The sequence below is a fragment of the Leptidea sinapis genome, chromosome 6 (assembly GCF_905404315.1).
Source record: "Leptidea sinapis chromosome 6, ilLepSina1.1, whole genome shotgun sequence".
Lineage (NCBI taxonomy): Eukaryota > Metazoa > Arthropoda > Insecta > Lepidoptera > Pieridae > Leptidea > Leptidea sinapis.
The window spans coordinates 4439212-4462182 of NC_066270.1; the positions used below are offsets into that span (position 1 = coordinate 4439212).

The following is a 22971-nucleotide window of genomic DNA, read 5'->3' on the forward strand; positions in this document are numbered from 1 at the left end:
ACCGGTTCATTAACGGTTTTTGAACTAGAAAACGCTCAAATATCACTAATGTACGTCTCACAATTGGAATCTTTTCCGCATGAATATTATTTGTTACAAAAACAAATGGCCCTCAATCCAAATTCTAATATTACTGCACTTAATCCGTTTCTACACAATAAATGAATAAGAGTAGGCGGACGCATATAAGCATCCGAATACAGTTTTGACATGAAGCATCCTATTTTATTAAAATCAAACCACTAAGCTTTTGTTCGAACAAGAACACTTTAAACTTTTACATTGTGGTCCACAGGCTCTACTAGCTTCTATTCGTACCAGATTTTGGCCTATAGGTGGTAGAAACCTGGCACGGCGTACTGTCCGAAGCTGTAGTACTTGTAGGCGTTTCCAAGGTAAAATCTATGTCAAATATAATGGGTGACATCCCTGCTGAAAGACTTATGCCGGATTTTCCATTTAATGTAATCGGTACGGATTTTGCTGGACCATTTATGATCACGGATCGCAAAGGCCGTGGTTGCATAATTAGTAAATGCTACTTATGTTTATTTATTTGTTTTAAATATAAATGTCTTCACTTGGAGGCTGTAAGCGAACTCTCAAAAGATGCTTTTATTCTAGCTCTAAAGCGATTTATTTCTCGTAGAGGTTTACCAAATAAAATATTTTGTGATAATGGAGGAAATTTTGTTGCGGCGGTAAAGGAAATTAAGCAATTTCTTAATTCGAACTCTACTTCTATCATTGATTTTGCAGCCAGCGAGGGCGTCGAATTCTGCTTCTCATCAGCGTATGCTCCTCACTTCAATGATTTGATGGAAACTGGAGTTAAATCCGCTAAGTTTCACTTAACTAGGATATTAGGAAAAACACATTTAACGTTTGAAGAATTATCATCTTTGTTTACTCAAATAGAATGCATCCTTAATAGCCGTCCCTTATGTCCCTTAAGTTCCTCTCCTGACGATTATTATCCTTTGACTCCGGGTCACTTTTTAATTGGTCGACCCCTGATGTCGTTACCATCTCCAAGTTTAACAGATATTAACATGAATCGTCTTGACAGGTATCAGCGCATAGAACAAATAAAACAGCATTTTTGGAAGCGATGGAGCAACGAATACATATCGGAGCTACAGTCTCGAATCAAGTGGCGTACAAAGAAGAACGAGATCCAAATTGACGATATGGTCCTACTGAAAGAGGATAACACTCCACCACTCCATTGGCGTCTTGGTCGCATATCAAGGTTGTTCCCGGGTCCTGATGGCGTAGCCCGTGTAGCTGACATTTCAACGGCAAGAGGTGTTGTTCGTCGCGCTTTAAATAGAATATATCTCTTGCCCAATACTCAAGCAAGGGATTCTTGAAAGCAGTTTAAGCTTTGCAGGGCCGGGAATATGTTACCGTCTGTGATTCATATTTTATAGTTCACTCTACGAAATGATACGATCCCTGTGTCGCGGAACCAGTTCTTCGGCTCTCGAAGTCCGAGCATTCGTTCATTCCGTATCAAACCTTCAAGCACGCCGTACTTGTTATTACACCTAATATTGGATTTGATAATGTGTCAGAGTTTTTAATATATACATTTAAGTTCACAAATCTTTTATTTATGTTCAAGTACTGAACAGGTAGTGACCATTTTCCCATTATTATTTCTTATTCCCATCCATATCCCCCCTTTTCTCCTTCCCAACCTCTCTTTTAAATACCGAGTCGCCAATGCCAATTGTCATCAATTTTCATTGCTTATGGACTCAGAAAGTGACTCTTTTACAGAGATAACAACATCTAATTGTCTCCAGATATATGAGAAGTTCATTTCGTCAATTTTACAAGCTGCTAATGCTTCAATTCCCATAAAAAATCCTGACCGAAAATTAACTTCTTCCCCTCCTTGATGGGATGCTGAATGCTCCACCATGGTCCGCTCGCGAATAGAAGCTGAGAAAATGTTCTCCACATCTTGTAGCATGGTAGATTTTATTTCTTTTAAACAGATTTCTGCTCGCACATCAAGACTTCTTTCCTTTCCCTTGGATGGCGTCAATTCTGTGAATCCTTATATCCTCGTTCCCCCCTTTCCCTCGTTTGGAAAAATATAAAAACGTATGGTAGATGTTTTAACATGCCGGACATTTCAAACAATGACCCAAACTCTTTTATTTATGATTTCTTTTTCCATATAGCTCCTCCCTACGTCCTGAATCTGATTGCCTTTTTACCCCCGATCCGATTTCCACCCTTTCCGATTCAGACAAAATGAACGATCCTTTTTCCTTCTCTGAACTAACATCTGTTCTTGATCACCTTCATGATTCCTTCATTTTTAAATCCTCTACCACAAGCAAAAAAGTCTTTCTTAATATTCTCAATTCGTTATACTCCTCCTGTGTAATCCCGAATTCTTAAAACCCATCCTTAAACCTGGCAAGGACCCATTGGTTGATTCCTCCTATCGTCCCATTGCTTTGTCGTCAGTTCTGGCCAAAATTATGGAAAATTTGGTAAAAAATAGATTAGAATGGATAATAGAAAATAAAAATCTCCTTTCTAATAGCCAATATGGTTTTAGGAAAGGTAAGGGTACGTTGGACAGCCTAAGCATCCTTACTTCTGACATTCGTTTAGCATTTTCTAGAAGCGAACATGTTGTTGGGGTCTTTCTAGATGTCTCAGCGGCATATGACAACGTTCACCTTCCTCTACTCAGGCAGAAAATGCACCAGCTGAGTATTCCTGTTAGGTTGATCAATATCATTGGTAATATTTTAATGGGTCGCTCTATTTCCATCCGCCATCAAGGAACCCTCCTCCCACCTCGAACTGTCTGGAAGGGCCTCCCACAGGGTTCGGTGCTAAGTCATATCCTATATAATATAATTATATACATATATATACTGAACTTGACCTTACTGTTAGCCCATTCTGCAAAATTCTTCAATATGCTGATGATATAGCACTATACTCCATCTCATCTTCTTTCAACTATTCTTCATCTTGCTTAAATTCTGCTTTATATTATCTGAATCAATGGCTCTTAGACCACAACCTCTCTCTTTCTGTTCCCAAATGTACTGCGGTTATTTTTTCCCCGAAAACGCACTATACCGATCATAATTAATCTCTCAGTAGGTGATGAATTACCTGATCATCCTAATCAATGATCAGCCCTGTTTAAGGATAACGTTGAATTCCTTGGTCTTTTTCTTAACTCTAAGCTCTCCGGTATTCACCACTTGAAGTACATCCTTAAGAAATGTGAGAGGGGTGTCAACGTTATGAGGGCTCTTTCGGGGGTACGCTGGGGTGCCCACCCATTTTGTCACTAACTTTTATACAATGCTATCGTTCGTAGTCATTTTGATTACGGTAGTTTTCTACTTGAGCCGTGTAGCAAAATAGCCCTGTCCAAATTAGAGAAAATCCAGTCGAATTGCTTACGAATTATAACTGGTGCTATGAAATGTTCTCCCGTCAACGCTCTCCAAGTGGAGTGTGTAGACCCACCTCTTCACCTTCGCTGTCAGTACCTAGCCGATAGATTCCTAACTAACGTAATCCAATTTAGCGCACACCCCCTTCTTGATATTCTGCACTCTACGTCTCTAACTATTTAAACTTCTTTATATTGGTCTCATAAAGATCCGCCTCCGTTAATTAATTCTTATACTAAATTTAAAGCCTTTCCAGTTCCCATTTACCAATCAGCCTTAGCCCAGTCTTTGAAGTTGAATATCAGTCTCTCATTTTCCATCCTAAAATTTTCTTTGACTTTGGAATTACTAAACACTGCCCTGAAGCCAATAGAAAATTTAATTCTATTCTATCTTCTGATTGGTCTGATTGGGTGACGTTGTACACGGACGCATCCAAATTATCCAACAATAGCTGGGTCGGGTCTGCAGTTTGGATCCCTAAGTTCCATATAATTTTAAATTACTGAATTCCATCTTTACTGGCGAATAAATTGCCCTGTCAGAGGCGGTGTCATGTTGAATCACATAAGTGTGTCATGTTGAATCACACTTATGTGATTCAACATGGAATCAGGATCCGAACTGCAAAGTTCTGAAGAGGAAATATAACCGTGCCTCCAGATTTTTTAAGCGGCAAATCGCCCGTGCGAAATCGAAGCACATCGTCAAAATTGGCGAGCAGCTTTCCAGCTACCCGACCGGGACACGCAAGTACTGGTCGTTGTCGAAAGCTGCTCTTGGTAACTTTAACCAGCCGTCCATGCCGCCGTTGCACATGAGGAATGACACCCTGGCCCATACGGCAAAGGAGAAAGCCGATCTCCTGTGCACTCTTTTTGCCTCCAACTCAACTCTTGACGACAACGGAAAAACACTGCCTACCATCCCGCGATGTCAGAGCTCTATGCCTGAAGTACAGTTCCGGCAGAAGACTGTTAGGCGAGCTCTGTTTTCGTTGGACGTCAGGAAGTCGAGCGGGCCGGATGGCATTTCTCCAATCGTGCTTAGAACGTGTGCCCCTGAGTTGACGCCGGTGCTAACGCGTTTATTCCGGCACTCTTATTCAAAAGGCGTAGTCCCTGATTCATGGAAGTCATGCCTTGTCCATCCGATCCCAAAAAAAGGAGACAGTTCGGATCCGGCAAACTACAGGCCTATTGCTATTACCTCCCTACTCTCCAAAATCATGGAGAGCATAATTAACCGCCAGCTCTTGGTATATCTTGAGGGTCACCAGTTGATCAACGACCGGCAATACGGCTTTCGCCATGGTCGGTCGACTGGCGATCTTCTGGTATACCTAACACATAGATGGGCGGCGGCTATTGAAAGCAAGGGGGAAGGCCTGGCAGTTGGTCTGGATATAGCGAAGGCCTTTGATCGTGTATGGCACAAGGCGCTCCTCGCAAAACTTCCATCATTTGGGCTTCCCGAGAGCTTATGCAAGTGGACCTCCAGCTTCCTCACTGGGCGCAGCATACAGGTCGTTGTCGACGGTTATTGCTCGAATCCCAAGCCCGTGAACGCTGGAGTGCCCCAAGGCTGTGTGCTATCTCCCACGCTGTTTCTTCTGCATATCAATGATATGTTGGACACCGCCAACATGCATTGCTATGCAGACAACAGCACTGGTGATGCCGTATACACGGGCCATGCAGGTCTCTCTCGGGAAAACGTCGAGCAGTGCCGGGAGAAACTTGTGTCTTCTACCGAGTCCTCTCTCGAGAAGGTCGCGGAATGGGGTAAGTTGAACCTTGTCCAATTTAACCCCCAGAAGACTCAAGTTTGCGCGTTTACCACTAAAAAAAACCCATTTGCCGTATCACCGCTCTTCGAGAACACTTCCCTGAAAGCCTCGCCTAGTATCGGAATACTGTATCTCGAAATCTCGAGCGATTGCCAATTCCGTGGCCATCTGGAGCGCAAAGCCAAATTGGCTTCAAAGAAACTGGGCGTCATAAATAGAGCACGGCAATACTTCAAGCCGGCCCACATTCTAGCGCTCTACAAAGCGCAGGTCCGGCCTCACATGGAGTATTGCTGTCATCTCTGGTCTAGCGCACCCCAGTATCAGCTCGATCCATTTGACCGCGTGCAACGCAGAGCAGCTCGAATTGTCGGGGACCTAGCGCTCTGTGAACGGCTGGATCACTTGGCGTTGCGTAGAGACGTCGCTTCATTGTGTGTCTTCTACCGCATTAATCACGGGGAGTGTTCCGAAGAGCTGTTCAACCTGATTCCTGCCGCCGAATTTCACCTTCGCACGACACGCTACAAGTTACGATATCATCCCCACCATCTGGATGTGTGGCGGTCCTCCACAGTGCGGTTTTCAAGGAGCTTTCTTCCTCGTACTACGAAGCTGTGGAATTAGCTTCCTTGTGCGGTGTTTCCGGGACGATACGACATGGGTTCCTTCAAGAAAAGCGCGTACACCTTCCTTAAAGGCCGGCAACGCTCTTGTGATTCCTCTGGTGTTGCAAGAGAGTGTGGGCGGCGGTGATCACTTAACACCAGGTGACCCGTAAGCTCGTTTGTCCTCCTATTCCAAAAAAAAAAAAAAAATATCGCAATAATATTAAATTGTATTTTCTATCCTCCATACTTTCTACGCTTCTATTAGGCACATATTCTCACTTACATTCGCACATTTCTCCCTTAGACTTAGATTAGATACTAACAAGGTAGTTAATATTATGGGTGTTTATTACTAAGCGTACTAACTCTTGTTGCCTATTCTTCAGTTCACAAAACACAGCTAAATCAACCGATCATTTCCTTTTAATTCAGCTCTTTATATACTCCAATCAGCTAAATTAAAATAAAAAATCTCTCCACCTTGACGTTGGCCGAATCGTCGACATTCAGTCGACGAAGCCAGTTTATATAATAAAAAAAAAGTGTTGTGTGGTTGTAAATTTAAAAATTAAAACTTCTGTTGCTGTTTTATGTTTTTACTTTAAAAAAAATAAAAATATTTTTGTATTGAAGAAAGAAACAAGTGCTAAAGATACTCATTTTTAATTTAATACAAGTGTACAACAGTTGACACGATAGTAATTAGATGATAAAATAAAAAAGGAAAGATGTTAGTCAATCACCGACTATTACTAACTAGAGTTCGATGTAAATGTAGGCATTACAGAAAATATTTATCTTCTAAAGCAAATCTAGCGGAAATAGAAGTACCTTTTTCCAATGGGTAAGGCTTTATATAATATCTATAAAGAATAAGTAAATATTATGTTTATAAAACATAACCTATTTGAGCTAGCTTCTCATGTAGGAAATAATTTATAGTCAACATGTAGATGATAAAAATTTGATGATATGCTTATATATGTAAAACGTAATGTATGTTTCGTATGGTAATAATATGTTGAATCATTGATTGTTGAAATTACTAAGATATCCATCCACAATATTTTATTATAAATGATTAATAATTTTTTTTAATTTTGACAAACAATATAAGCTTACATAGCATTAACCACCAAAAGTGAGGGAAGAGTCCTCCTGTTTCCTGTACATTTTGTTTCCCATTGTCAAACAATAATTGTTGGGTTTTTAATAATGTACATAAACCTCCCGAGTTTTGACATTATTCATATCTTATTCCAGGACCAAGTTGAAGTTGACTTCTGGCCGTTATGCCCGGTTTGCTGATGGTGCATGTGTAGCTACCCTAGGCAATACAAGTGTTCTCTCAACCGTTGTGTCCAAAGCTAAACAGAGCAGTAGCAACTTCTTGCCTCTAGTTGTTGACTACAGACAGAAAGCTGCTGCAGCTGGTAGAATCCCAACCAATTTTCTAAGAAAAGAACTAGGTGAGTGAGTAGTGAGTAAGACCAAATATAGATTGCTTATATAGATTTATGCTTAAGCAATGGGGCAGGGAGGCAAGGCTACCATAATCAAAGACCATAGGCCGGTTCTACATACAATGTCAAGACTGCGGACTGATGAGAAGTTGGAGAAACTATAGGAAGCTTTGAGCAGTCTAAGATGGGGTTGATGTTGTAGGGCTATCTAAAGTCCACAGACAGGGGGAGGATTCAATAATCTTAAATTTGGGACACCTGCTCTACTCCGGGAGGGCGACCAATTATCCCAGGGTGTGTCGGGTTCCTCATCCATAAGTCTCTTGTCAACGGGAGATTTCAACACAAAACTAGGCAAATGTAGCGGCAATGAGTTAGAGTGGGGCAATTTGGTTATGGAAATTGGTACACTCGAGGCCAGATGCTGGTTGACTTCATGGAGAAGGTGGATTTCTGTATGACGACTTCCTTCTTCATGAAGCCTAAACAACGCAAATAGACTTGGTTTTTAGAGCCAATGGTCCCACCAAAGCTGAGATTGACTTTATTATGTCGACCAAAAGACATTCAAGATGTTCAATGATATATCTGTGATTAACCCAGTGAGAACTGGAACAAAGAGCACTGCTTACTACGGCGCACATTGAATACTAATCATAATCTGGAGTGGTGTCAACTGGGTAAGTTCCCTGGTACACTCCGAAACACACCCTTGGATATCCAAACCCGGAAAATTTTCAAGTCCAATTGCAAAACCGCCTCAAATGTCTGGGGCTATTGCTTTGACGTGGATGAGTATATTAACAGGTTTGTGGAAGCTGTTCGGCTGGGTCTAAGTTCTTCCAGGCTCTTCTAAAAGAACCCAGAAAATCTAGATTCTACATTCAAATTGTTGGAAGACATCAAATGGCTCTTCAGTCCCCGGACGATGTAGGGATGAGTATAGGCAGCTAGATAGATAGATTTCCTGGTCAATAACTCACGATATACACCGCCATAACACACAGTGTATCAAGTCGGCCTTTCTTGCCAATACTCTGTAGCCCTTGTTACATGGCTACAGAGTATTGGCAAGAAACTTGTCTATTGGGCAGAGCCAACTGACGAAATGAAGACCTGAAAGCTAATGGTCGCTCAGAGGGCAATGTATGGCTTTCAAGATCAAATCAGAAATGAGGAGAACCGTAGGAAAATCATAGCCCAAATGAATGAGAAACTGAAGTGGCAGTGGGCAGGCGCACTTACCTCTAAGAACAGATACAATACAATTGATAGATTAGATTCAATACAGATAGCTGTTGTGGCCGTAAAGTCCTTGAATGGTGACCACATACTGGAAGACATAGTGTTAGGCCCCCCACAAGATAGACGGATGCCTGATGACCATATGATAAGATTGAATGTGTTAGGTAAATAAAGTGTTCCTCTTATAACCTTGAATGCGTATTGATTACAGGTCCCACTGACAGAGAAGTATTAACATCAAGGGTTATAGATAGGTCTCTGAGACCTCTGTTCCCATATAACTACAATTTTGACACACAAATAGTGTGCAATATGCTTGCAGTAGATGGTACAAATCTTCCCGAGACTGTTGCTATTAATGCAGCAAGTACAGCCCTGGCCTTATCCGATGTGCCATGGAATGGACCCATTGGTGCTGTGAGGTATATCTTTTTATTAATAATATAATATACCTTTATTAAAAGGTATGCAACCAGTTAAAATTACAGTAATATATGTACAAAGTAAAATAATATAATACAATTAAATTTAATTTTAATTTCCTATTAGCCTCCTGGTGCACTGAACCCCTTGTTAATTGAGCAATCCAGACACCCGGCCATTATTGCCGATCATTCATTGCCCATTGACAGTATGGGGAAATCCTAAAGTATAAGAGATACAGGGAAACTATCTTAGGAAACATTAGGTACTTTTTTGTGAAAAAAAATGGTATAGTCAAAATTTTGGTCAAGTGTGAGTTGTTCCTAAAAATGATTAATTTTGATGAAATTTTTTTTGACGCACATCTACTCAGTTTCATGAGGGGATCATTTTATTGTATGGGAAGAAAAAAATCGGGACAGCAGAAGTTAGTCAAATTTAAGAAATTTGTTTTCATTATTACAGCCCTTGTAAATTGCCTACCACTGCCCACTGCAAGGTTTTTATTAAAAAAAATATTGCCTATTCCAGTTTTACAATTGAATTTGGAACACTTTATTTGGTTTAAAAAGGATTAAAATACTTTAAGGTATTCTTACGCGAGCACCTTACCTTACAAATCTAATTTAAAAAAAAAAAAACAAATTTTAAATTTGGAACTTCTTGAAACAAACAGTATTTTACTCGTCATGAAATTATCAAACTCGCATAAAGTAAATTTAATTGAAGCGTATTTTGTAAATTATCGTAGCTCTGTGAATGCGTTACAGTGGTATCGGGAACGTTATCCGGACCGCGATCAACCGAACCGCAAAATTTTTGACAAACTGGTGAAAAATTTAAGAAAGGGAGGCTGTTTTACACTAAAACGGAAGAGACGAGCCACAGTAATAAATGAATTTACAACTATCGCAATCTTAGGATATTTTGAAGCCTACCCAAAAGCCTCATTGAGGGAAGCTGTTAACAATATCGGTGTGCATAGATCTACAGTACGAAAGGTATTGAAGGCTTACAAGTACAAGTGTTACATAGAAGGTCATCTTGTACAAGCATTGCTTCCAGGAGACACTGACCGGAGATTAGCATTTTACCAGTGGTTTGTAGCATGCTCGATTAGAAACCCGTCTTTTCCAAGCCGGATTATTTGGACAGATGAATGCAATTTTTCAAACAATAGAATATTAGAATAGGCTTGTACAATAGAAAAAATAATCATTTTTGGGCACGTACAAACCCCTTCCGAACTACGGCAACCCATACCCAGGTCCGCTTTTCCTTTAATTGTTGGTGTGCAATATTAGATAATAAAATCTTTGCCATTAAAATTTACCATGGAACATTGAATAGTCAAAAATATCAGGAAATATTAAACGTGGCTGTGGATTTAGTAGATATGGCAATTCCATTAAATAATTTGAATAATATCATCTACCAACAAGACGGCGCCCCTGCCCACAATAGTATCGCTACTAAACAGTTTTTAAATGAACATTTTCTTGATCGCTGGATGGGCACAAATGGTCCTATTAAATGGCCACCACGTTCACCCGATTTAACACCGTTGGATTTTTTCATTTGGGGGTACCTTAAAGGTCGAATTTATGCAGATACTTACTAACTCGGTACAAGAGTTAAAAGACGCATTGCATTATCATTTGAACAACATACATCACAACGCCTTGTCTAAAGCTACCCTTCTGAAACGCGCTCGTGCCTGCATTCGACAAGAGGGAGGCCACTTTGAACATTTACTTTAATGTAAAATTATTTTATTAAATTTACCTAACTTCTGCTGTCCCGATTTTTTTCTTCCCATACAATAAAATGATCCCCTCATGAAACTGAGTAGATGTGCGTCAAAAAAAAATTTCATCAAAATTAATAATTTTTAGGGACAACTCACACTTGACCAAAATTTTGACTATACCAATTTTTTTTTTTTCACAAAAAAGTACCTAATGTTTCCTAAGACAGTTTCCCTGTATCTCTTATACTTTAGGATTTCCCCACTGTCCCACTTAAAAAAAACACTGTATATTTAGACTGACAATATTTCTTAAATAATAAAAATCCGCACTTATCTTAAACACACTAACAAGAACCCAAAGATATGCAATTGAACAATCTCAATGATTTGTTATTTCTTTGAGTACCACAAAACACTGACATACTTTGAGAGGTGAAATCTTCCGAAGCTCTATGTAACATCATAATAACTGTTTGCAAATAATGTATTAAGTATTCTAATATTTTTCAGGCATTTATTATTCTACATTATTTACTTCCATTTAAGCTCCATTTAAAACTATTCTTATATTATAATATACAAATTTATGACCCAACTTATATCAAATTATATATATCATACAAAATCTTAATTCACTAAGAATTATTTTATTTTAAGACATAATTTTTTAGAAGAGTAAGTATTTCACACATTCTAGAATCTAGATAATCTCTTTAGTTTTATTATCATATTTAAAAATGTGGCGGGAGCTCATATATCGTGTGCGGTTACTTGACAGAATGTGTGTTACGCCATCCGACCATAGATGTCGCGGCTCGCGGTTTATTCTTAACTTGTACTGGCTAAGTTGCTAGGATAAAGGTGTAAGGGGTTAAGGAAAAGTTTGTGTGTTATTTGGACAACTGGTTACCAATAACTAAAGGGTTTAATTGAAATAAAATTGTTGCTAGGCACTACACTATAGTCTGCTACATAATGTTCATACAGGATTTCTCAAAAAGTAATATTATTTCAGATTAGGTCACATAGACAATGAGATCATTGTGAACCCAACCCGTAGAGACTTGGAGGAATCCACACTGAATCTAATAGTGGCCGCTGCCAGTGGAAACCTAGTTGTTATGTTAGAAGGTAGCGCTAAAGATATTCTGCAACAGGATCTGTTGAAGGCCATCAAATTAGGTATGAATGTAAGTTATGCCCACTTATAATTGATTGTGATAAGCTCACTGACAATATTTTTGTATCCCTGCATCATTTGGACAAATATTTTTAATATTTAAAAATATTTGTCCAAGCCTACTTACAAGGCACCTAGCAGGACCGCACGAAATCGCGCGCGAGCCGAGGCTAGAAAAGCGATGATAAAAGCCCGCAAAAGCAATCCCCCTAAACCTAACGCTACTGGAGATAAAGGCAAGTCCGTAGGACAGCCGACAATCGAACCAGTAGCAGGCGGTAGTAAGCCCCAAAAAAGGCCACGAGGGAAACGCGCTGGCAGAATCGTTCAGGAGAAGACGGAAGCTCGTGCTGTTTCCGGGCAAGGTCCTCACCTACCCAACCGAGTGCGCGAAACTATCGTGCGGTCTGGTGGCAGGCCAACTACTGAATAGAATTAAATCAAATATATTTATATAAAAATTCAATGCCAGAATTTTAGTCGTCTCATGCAATTTAGCGAGTCAACATCTCCTGAGGATGCCTTGTGTAGAGGAGAGACACTTGTCGAAAGTTAAGACAAAAAATTAGCGGAATTTACACTCAATGAAAATCAATCTTATCCATCTATGAGTTCAACCTCATCCACCATTACACATTACATAAAATCACAACATTTTTTGCCTCGAAGTAAATTTAAATATACAAATTTAACTTATTTTAAACTATATAATATAATAAATTAAGACAAAGGGGAGTAGGTTGAGCTTAATATGGCAGCCATCCCCACCTCCCTAAGGTGTTAGGTGGGATACATAGTAATGAGAGGGGGAAACCTAAGAACTATTTGGTACGATGCAGATAAATAAAGAAATCAAAACATTTTTTTTAAATGTATCAACCTCTGTATTAATGAGTGTGTGTGTGTGTATTTGTTGTGTAAGTATATGAGTGTGTGCTAATGTTTCAGTTTTAATTTGCAATTTAAATCGAGTTGCAAAGGTGATTCAAAACTGAAGTGGCAGTGGGCAAGAAGAAGATAGAATTTATTACTATTTAAAAGAGTTTTTCCCTAACGCAATGTTGTATAAATTTTTACAGGTACTAAAGAAGCACAAAATATTGTGCGGAGTATTGAAAAATTACAAAAAGATTATGGAAAGATGAAGAGAGAATATGAGACGCAGACTGCCCTGGAACAAAGCATCGTTGATTCTGTTCAAACATTGTCTTCTATGAAAATTAGAGAAATATTAAGGTAAGTAGTATTCCAATTATTGTATTTTAAATGAAAATGTGCAAAATCATAATTACTTACATTACTAGTGTATTTGGTATTCAGCTGTGGAGTAGTAGGATTTACTACAGACTCATTTTTTTTTATAAAACACTAGCTGACCCGACAGACGTTGTTCTGTATATAATAAATAAAATAATGTTTTTATATGAATTTGTCAATAATATATCATAACATCAAAAATTACTTCGTAAAATATGCACCCCGCTGTCGTAATGGAATTGTTTCACAGCAGAACTGTCAAACCGTGCGTCAATAAATTCTCTCATAGAAATTATGTATGGACACATCAAAGGAAAAACAAATTTGTTGTTTTTATTTAATTTAGCAGCATTTTCCTATTTATTCACCTTTTAAACCTTCTCTGGTCATCCACAAATAATTCAAGACCAAAATTAGCCAAATGGGTTCAGCCGTTCTCGAGTTTTAGCGAGACTAACGAACAGCAATTCATTTTTATATATATAGATTATTATTCACCTATTTACCACACATTTCAGTGACCACAATCACGACAAACTATCTCGCGACAACGCGATCTCAGAACTACGTCAGACAGTGATGAATCAGCTGAGAGAAACCGAGGCAGATCTCAACCAATTGCAAGACTGCTTTAACACCAACCTCCGGCAGATCTTCAGGCAGCTGATATTTGAGACGGACACTCGGTGTGATGGCAGACATTTAGATGAACTAAGGAAAATTAACTGTGAGGTAAATTGTATATTATTTACAAATCTATCTTCTGGAAGGGAGAAATCACATTAAACACTCAACTTCTCCTTAGAACAGTTCTTTCTCTCTCTGTTTATATTCGTTGTCTACGCATGCACATCTGTAGATGCAGATCAGTGCGTTCCAATAATTATTTATTTACAAATACCAACATTTTTTTTACCAATTATACAGGTTGTTACAAAAGTACCCGTAAAGCCGAAAGCAGGTTAAATGGGGCCTTATAACGAGTCCATTCACAATATTTAAGGATCGTAGTAACGTTGCATAACATACCCCAAAAAAATAAAAAATATTTCACTATTGTGCATACCCTATTTCAGTAAAATAAAAGAGTAAACTACGACGAATGTACCTATATTTTTACCTACTTCGCGGAACGACAAAATTTCTTAAAAAACTTAACCTAACGAAACAACCTAAATGAACACTTACTTTTTCATAATAAACGTCAAATTTACAGAAACGGCTCAAAGTGTGCTCCGCCCTGCTCAATACATAACCTCACTGGTCGTGAAATGGCTTGTGTGGCATTTTGCACCATCATATTGTGTTTCGGTGTGAAGGGCGCCGTTGTTAGTTAAATTACTGGACAAATGAGACATCTTATGTCTCAAGGTGACGAGCGCAATTGTAGTGCGCTCAGAATTTTTGTTTTTCTTCAAGAATCCTGAGTGGCACTGCTTGTAATGGGTAGGGCGTATCAATTACCATCAGCTGAACGTCCTGCTCGTCTCGTCCCTTATTTTTAATAAAAAAAATCGTCGGTGCTATTGATGCAAAAACCGATCCAACATGCTGTTCCATCTCGGCAAGCGTTGGGCAATCGGAGAATTACACTCTGACGTTCACGTAACCATTTTTTCCAACTTGACATTTTTTGAAGCCAGTACTTGAGTATAATGACATTCTCGTATTGAGGTAGCAAACATTTATGAATGAAAAATAGAAAAACTATTAAAGTAGAAAATTATTAGGTATTCTGTTTAACGTCTCTCGAACGGTTGGCTCAGTTGGTAAGAGCGCTCGCACGGAACGCGAGAGATCGCGTGTTCTAGTCCCGCATCGTTCACAAAATTTTATTTTCAAATTTTATTTATGTAATAAAAATGAATAAAATACATACTTAATAATATTCTTAACCATTATATATACAACATACGCTTACAACTACATCAGTAAATATAATAAAAATATAAGTAAAATAAATAAATTCTCGTTAACAAAATCTTTAAAATCATGGCTAATAGTATTAAAATACGAAGATACAGAAAATGTTCTTAAAATTAAAACTTAATATTCAATTACTAACATTTATTTAATCTTGTGCAAAGTTTGACATACTAACAAATACTTAAAAAAAAACACACAAACACACACACACACACACACTTACACACACACACACACACACTTACACACACACACACACACACTTACACACACACACACACACACACACTTACACACACACGCACTCATACACATACACGCACACACACGTACCTCTTTTTAGTGAGTTTGCTAATTATGTTTAATAATGGATAGCCTTTCGGAAGGACCTAGCCTCTGCAACTCAGGGTATCCTATCGCAGAGGGTAGGGCACAAAAACATTTTGTACCACATATTATTAGTTGAATAAAGGATTATTATTATTATTATTATCATTTTTGTATATTGTTTACAAGTGGCCAGTTATAAAAACTTTCAATGTCGCATATACCTATTTGATCTTTTTTTATTATTCTTGTTATATTCAAATTCAAATATTTTTATTCAAAATAGGATTTATAATCACTTATTGAACGTCAAAATCTACCACCCATTCAAAAGAGACTGCCTCAGACCTGAGAAGAATGGGCGCAAGAAACTCAGCGGGCTTTTTTTTTATATAAAATATAGATTACAATGTAATATCGTACAATAAACATTAATAATTAAAGAGCCTGAGGGTGTTCGCTTTTATCCCAGTCCGTGGTGTCATTAAGAAAATCGTTTATGCTATAATAACCTCTCCCACACAAACGTTTTTTAACAATTCTTTTAAATTTCGTAACACATTTGTTTTGTACATTTTCTGGGATCATATTGTAGAAGCATATACATCGCCCAACAAAAGACTTACTAACTCGACCCAACCGAGTAGTAGGCATAACAAATTTATGTTTGTTCCTCGTGTTAACATTATGAATGTCACAGCTTCTAGAAAATTCCTCAATGTGCTTATGAACATACAAAACATTATCAAAAATGTATTGAGAAGCAACAGTCAAAATGTTTATTTCTTTAAATTTTTCTCTTAATGATTCTTTAGGACCTAGGTTATAAATCGCGCGAATAGCCCTCTTCTGCAGCATATATATATACTAGCTGACCCGACAAACGTTGTTTTGCTATACAAATTATATTTAGTGTTCTACCGTTTTTTTTTTCAGACTTTATTTTTAAAGCCAACAACCACGACCACGAAAAAGTGTTTTCATTTTTCGGGTTAATATAATATGGCAACAATATTTTTATAAATTATAGCCTATGTGTTATTCTGGTGTGTAAACTATACTATTGTAATGTTTCATCAAAATCTATTCAGTAGTTTTTGCGTTAAAGAAGCACAAACATACATCCAGACTAGAGATGAAACGGATATCCGGTAACTATCCGGTATCCGGCCTATCCGGCGGCCTTAATACTATCCGGCCGAATACCGGATAACTACCTACTATTCGGCCGGATAGGCATCAGGCCGAATTAAAAAAAATCTGCATAAAAAATATATTTATAAGTAATTATTTGCTTTATTTAGTTAGTTTTAGTATCACTTAAGAAATATAATTAGTTTTAGTTGTAAATTTTTAATCACACCATAGTAAATGAATGCAATAGAAAAAAAATAATTAATTAGTACTCACACTGCACTAAAGGCAAATTATTGTGGATAAATACTAATTTCTCTGCATTGAGAGGTTGCTAACTTCGCTCATTAACGAAAAGAACCGAATCTAACCGAGTCTACTCGATAGTTCGCGCGCCGCCTACGCAAGTCTGTGTTTATGTGAGCGATACACCAAACGGCTAAGTTCCGCCGGATATCCGGCGGCCTGATATTCGGCCACATGGTTGGCCAAATATCCGGTATCCGGCCAAACTGCTATCCGTTTCATCTCTAATCCAGACATACAAACTTTCACTTTTATAATATATATAAAATCTCTTTTATTTACAGGTGTCTCTGTACGAGCCATTACATGGCAGTGCGCTGTTTCAACGTGGACAAACCCAGGTGCTGTGTACTGTAGCATTTGATTCACCCGAAAGCGCGCTCAAAATGGACCCTCTCACTATGATCACGAGGTGAGATTTACATAAGATTTATACCTTATATATTCCTAATTTTTTACCAGATATAGCGATACTATTATGACTTATTTAGATTTTTACATATTCAAATTCAAATATTTTTATTCAAAATAGTGACGTGACTTATTGAAAGTCAAAAACTCCTCAGACCTGAGAAGAATGCGTGAAACAAACATAAGATTTATACCTTATATATTCCTAATTTTTTACCAGATATGACGAAACTATTATGACTTATTTAGATTTACATAATTTTAATACTAGTGGCAAATATATAGTGGCAATACTATTATGTCTTATTTTCTGACTGAAGGTCATATATAGGGAGTCCGTTATTTTAGCTAACCCGACGTTTCGTGACCTTTTCAGAGCACGTTTTCAGGGGGACTGCGGTTGACAGTAGTCAAGATAGTATATGTCATAGTTGTCATTATGAAGTTTAGCGCCATTTATTGCCTCGGATGGTGGTATTTGCTGTTGACAGATGGTTTTTGGCAAAATTTACTGAAATACACTGTTATTTAGTTCTATTCAACTGAAGTGAACACTACTGACTCATCGGTCAAATAATGATCACAGTGTCTCGTAAACAAACGTATTAAGTTTGAGTATCAACTTGATATAGCGTGGCCACTTTTTAACCTGCTTAAATAGTGTACAAAACGGAGTAATATATTAGACATAAGTAATTATATAATCCATCCATCTAATATATAAAATTCTCGTGTCCCCGTGTTTGTTACCAAACTCCTCCGAAACGGTTGAACCGATTTCTATGAAATTTTGTGTACATATCGGGGTAGGTCTGAGAATCGGCCAACATCTATTTTTCATATCCCTAAATGAGAATTGTGACCCACCACTGCATATAATATTTTTTTTCTTTTGACATTTTTTAAAATTTTATTTACATACAACTTCAAATTTTCGACCTTCTACGATCTACAACTACGCGATTTTTATATTATTCTGTTCCATCAACGAATCCGCGATAGGGTTGAAAGATGGCAATCGAATACAATAATTGTAATACGATAGATTTGGTAGGCCTGAGAATCGGTTGCATCTATTTTTTATACCCCAAAAATTTTAATTATTGTTTTTTTTTTAATTACTTTATATGGGAATACAACGATTGCTGGGTCAGCTAGTCATCATATAGTTTTCATAATAATATGTTTATATCTAGTGGTATAAAGGAGAAGAATTTCTTCCTACACTACGAATTTCCTTCTTATGCGACCGGCGAAGTGGGCCGCAGTGGCCCCGCGGGACGGCGGGAAGTGGGGCACGGGGCCCTTGCTGAACGGGGCCTCATGCCTGTGGTGCCCCAGCAGCCATTCACCGTGAGACTAACTGCTGAAGTACTGGAGTCTAATGGTGAGTGATGGTTTTTTTTATTAGAGAAACAAACCTGTTGGTGAACTCTATGAACGGCTTGATTTTTTATCTAGACCTCGTTTTTTCTACTGTATTCAACATGGAGAGTGTTCCGAAGCGCTGTTTGACCTGAGTCCCTGCCGCCGAATTCCACTTTCTTTTTTAATGAAAATAAGGGACGAGACGAGCGGGAAGTTCGGCTGATAGTAGTTCATACGCCCTACCTATTACAATGCAATGCCGCGCAGGATTCTTGAAAACCCCAAAATTCTGAGCGGCACTACAATTGTGCTCGTCACCTTGAGACATACGACGTTAAGTCTCATTTGCCCAGCAATTTCACTAGCTACTGCGCCCTTCAGAACGAAAAACAGTAATATTTACACATTACTGCTTCACGGCAGAAATAGGCGCCGTTGTGGTACCCATAGCCGTCTTCCTGTGCAAAGAGCCTCCCACTTGTAGACCTTCGCATGACACGCCATAAACTTGTATATAATATTGACACACTTTAACACAAATTATCTCGCCCCAAACTAGGCATAGCCTGTACTACTGTACAAGACAACGATATATTTAATACAACATACTTACTTAAACATACAATATCCGGACGACCGAGCCTTGCTCGGATTTTTAAGAATGTACAAAACTTGAACAAAAAAAAAACTAATAGGACATCTGTATTCGAACCGGGGTCGTCTGCTTTCCGGATCACCCAATTTCCCATCTGAGCTATTATACGTCTTGTGTATATTGGCGAAATTTACCTTTGTATTCTAATGTTTTTGTACCTGTCTCTCATTAAAACACGGATAAAACTACTTTTTTTAAATTGAAACCTATCTAGATCGATTTATCGCCCTCGAAATCCCCTGTACACAAAATTTTATGAAAATCGTTGGAGCCGTTTCGGAGATTCAGATTATATATATATATATATATACAAGAATTGCTCGTTTAAAGATATAAGATATAAACATCCATGACTCGGAAACAAACATCCATATCTTACTCATGACCTGGATGTGTGGCATTCCTCTACTGTATCGTTTCTCAATTTATTTTGATCACTTTGAGTATATGTTTTTTTCTAGAGTATTTTCGTATATTTTTTTGCCTTTTTAGACTATTTTTTAATCTACCCACGCCTCATCTGCGCCATCTCAATGCCCTCCTAATTTTCTCTGGGTCTTCTACTGCCCCCCTGAAAGTCTCAAACGCCCACAAGGGGGCGTTATCACCCACATTGAGAACCTATGCTCTACTACAGCTTTCAAGGAGTATCCGCCATATGCAACCAAATGTGCAATGATGTACCTGACGCGGTGTTTTAGAAGATAAAGCGTGCAGTACCTTAAAAACGCGTATAACCTATTAAAAAGCCGGCAACGCTCCTGTGATCCCTCTGGTGTCGCAATAGGTAGTGGGCAGCGGTGACTATCGTAATTCTTCCATAGAAAATGCTGAACTAGCTCTGCCAAATGTTTAGTGACAGTAAAGGACGAGACGATCGTTCAGCTGCAACAATGCAGTGCCGCTAAGGCTGCTTGAAAAACACTTTTCTAAAATTTCCGAGCGGCACTTCAATTGCGCTCGTCACTTTGAGACATAAAATATAGTTTCTTTTGCCCAGTAATTTCACTAGCTACGGTGCACTTCAGACCAAAACACAATAAACACACTTCTGCTTCACGGCAAAACAAGACGCCGTTGAGATACCCTTAATCTAGCCGGCATCCTGTGCAAAGGAGCCTCCTACTGATAAGTGCCCTTAGTCAACTCTTACGACCTTACCCTTGGGCCTGGGAACTAATTTTTTATGCTCCTGGGAAGCACAGCGAAAAACTTAACATCCTTCTATAAAGATACAGAACTAGGTCTTCCAGATGTTGGTTGATGTAACATGATGTCGTGCAGGTTCGTCGTCGATGGCGTCTGTGTGTGGCGGCTCGCTGGCTCTGCTGGATGCCGGAGTACCGCTAAGCGCACCTGCCGCCGGCGTCGCCATCGGCCTGGTGTCCACGCCAGACGAGCGCGGTCACGTCGCCGACTACAGGATACTGACCGATTTGTTAGTGAGTCTGCGCTAACACACCACTCTAATCATACCTCTGTTCTATATAGGATAGGGGTTAATAGGAACAATCTCATATGGGGGAATAATTGCAAAAGTAGGTGGCCACTTTAAGATAAGCAGTAAAAAATAGTTCCAAATAGTTGTGTTGCTGGAATTTAACCGAAGTTAACAGTGAAGTACACCGAGTAGAAAAATTTGTTATTTTAGGTGACTATTATTATGAATGGATTATATGTTCCAATTGGGATGACTATTTTATAACCGTATGTAGTGCCAACCTCATTTATGGCTTTTATTTTTTGATACAATCTCTGGTGTTCGAAGTAAATCCATCGAACTATAATAACATAGATAATATTAATTACTTATAACCATATGTTGCCTTTAGTAAGGCAGTACGCGAGTAACCATTGATCGGTCCGGTCCTAGTTACCATTAACCATTTGTCTATAACCATTACAGGACTGGTCCGAGTAACCATTTTAACCAATTAATAGTAGAAATCCGCGTACTCACAAATTATTTACCAAGTGTCATAGATTAATATTGTATCTTAAGTAAATAAATACTTTTACCATAAAACCAATATAGATATCTACCCCTAAGTGCACCCCTTTTCTTGCTGTTGTTCTCCTTACGTCTTCCCCCGCCACTTACATTAATATTGCCAAGATAAGGGGATCTGTTGTGACTGTGATCGATTTTAATTGAAATTTCGTAAATATAAAAACAAAATTTAAAAGCAAAATGAGAGTTGAAGAAAGCATACAAGATTTTATGACGATACGTCACTCGAACGGTTAGCTCAGTTGGTTAGAGAGCTGGCACGGAGCGCCGAAGGTCGTGGGTTCGAGCCCCGATATTTTTCAAATTTTATTTGAGTATAAATCCTAAAAGTGAGGGTTATCACTTTAATAACATAACAAAACCACTAAGTAACGCACACATTGACAAATTCCATGTTTATAAAAACTCCATATCTATTTACATAATATTAAAACAATACTAACCATCAAGATGGTTTTCTGGGACCATTTTTTTAGTTACTGTTATTTTTTAAGTTTGACATACATATATCAAAGCTGTAATAAATAATTAAAAAAAAATTATCGGTCCCACGTTATCGGGCTGTCAAATCGTCTATACCCCAGAATATTCTAAGTCTATGATTGCCAATATATCAACAAATAATAATAAATCAAAATGGACGTGATGCCAATTATAATAATAATATTGACACACTTTTTACACAAATTATCTTGCCCCAAGTTAAGCATATATAGCCTGTGTTATAGGTTACGAGACAATGATATATTTAATACAATATACTTACTTAAACATACATAAATTCATATAAACATACATAAATACATTTAAACATCCATGAATTGGAAACAAACATCCATATTCATCATATAAATGCTTGCACCGAACGGGATTCGAACCCGGGACCTCTAGCTTTGTAGGTAGGATCGCTAACCACTCAGCTATACAATTCGTCTATATAAATAATGTTTCTTCATGAAATACAATTTTAAAAGTATATATTGTATTTGATTTTTATGACTATAAGTACAAGACGAGCAGGACGTTCAGCTGATGATAATTGACACGCCCTGTCCATTACAATCCAGCGCCGCTCAGGATTCTTGACAAATCCACAAGACATAAGATGTTAACACTCTTTTGCCCAGTAAGTTCACTAGCTACGGCGCCCTTCTGACCGAAATTCAATAATGCTTACACATAACTGCTTCACAGCAGAAAAAGGTGCCGTTGTGGTACCCATAATCTAGCTGACATTCTGTGCAAAGGAGCGTCCCACTGATAAAAACATTAAAAATATAAGGTTGACCAGGTTTTTAAAGTTGTAAATATTCTTTACTTCAAATCTTATATGCCTCTGAATCATTCTAGGGTATTGAAGATTACATGGGCGATATGGACTTCAAAGTGGCTGGAACTAAGAAAGGCATAACCGCCTTACAGGCTGATATTAAGATACCAGGTCTCCCTCTCAGGGTAGTGATGGAGTCTGTACAGAAAGCCTGCGACGCTAAAAGCAAAATTATTGATATTATGAACCAGTGCATTGATAAACCCAGGTCAGTAATTAACATTGTCTATGATAAATAAATATTTATTTAAATAAAACACTTTTAAAATTATTAAAACACGTGTAATTATTGTAAATGTGTTAAAATTAAAATTTATTAAAATAAGGGACGAGACGAGCAGG

At 38.1% G+C, this 22971-nt stretch overlaps 2 protein-coding genes across 4 annotated transcripts in view; both read left to right on the top strand.

Annotated features, from left to right (window-relative positions):
- Positions 1–412: 412 nt before the first annotated feature.
- Positions 413–1586, top strand: LOC126964933 (uncharacterized). Its single transcript, XM_050808264.1, has one exon. The coding sequence runs from the start codon at positions 417–419 to the stop codon at positions 1371–1373; it is 957 nt and encodes a 318-aa protein (XP_050664221.1). The 5' UTR covers positions 413–416; the 3' UTR covers positions 1374–1586.
- Positions 1587–6393: 4807 nt separating this feature from the next.
- The window catches only part of LOC126964915 (polyribonucleotide nucleotidyltransferase 1, mitochondrial), a 28302-nt gene continuing 11724 nt past the window's right edge, over positions 6394–22971 (top strand). The window contains exons 1-10 of one of the 3 annotated variants that reach the window (XM_050808233.1): positions 6394–6687; positions 7107–7312; positions 8763–8973; positions 11740–11906; positions 12984–13140; positions 13680–13893; positions 17139–17266; positions 18462–18652; positions 20573–20730; positions 22650–22837. In XM_050808233.1, the coding sequence (XP_050664190.1) occupies positions 6572–6687; positions 7107–7312; positions 8763–8973; positions 11740–11906; positions 12984–13140; positions 13680–13893; positions 17139–17266; positions 18462–18652; positions 20573–20730; positions 22650–22837 (1736 nt within the window). In that variant the 5' untranslated portion in view covers positions 6394–6571. Of the gene's footprint in view, positions 6688–7106; positions 7313–8762; positions 8974–11739; positions 11915–12983; positions 13141–13679; positions 13894–17138; positions 17267–18461; positions 18653–20572; positions 20731–22649; positions 22838–22971 lie in introns of those variants that run through there. The other 2 variants (XM_050808234.1, XR_007729447.1) reach the window with 2 other exon arrangements.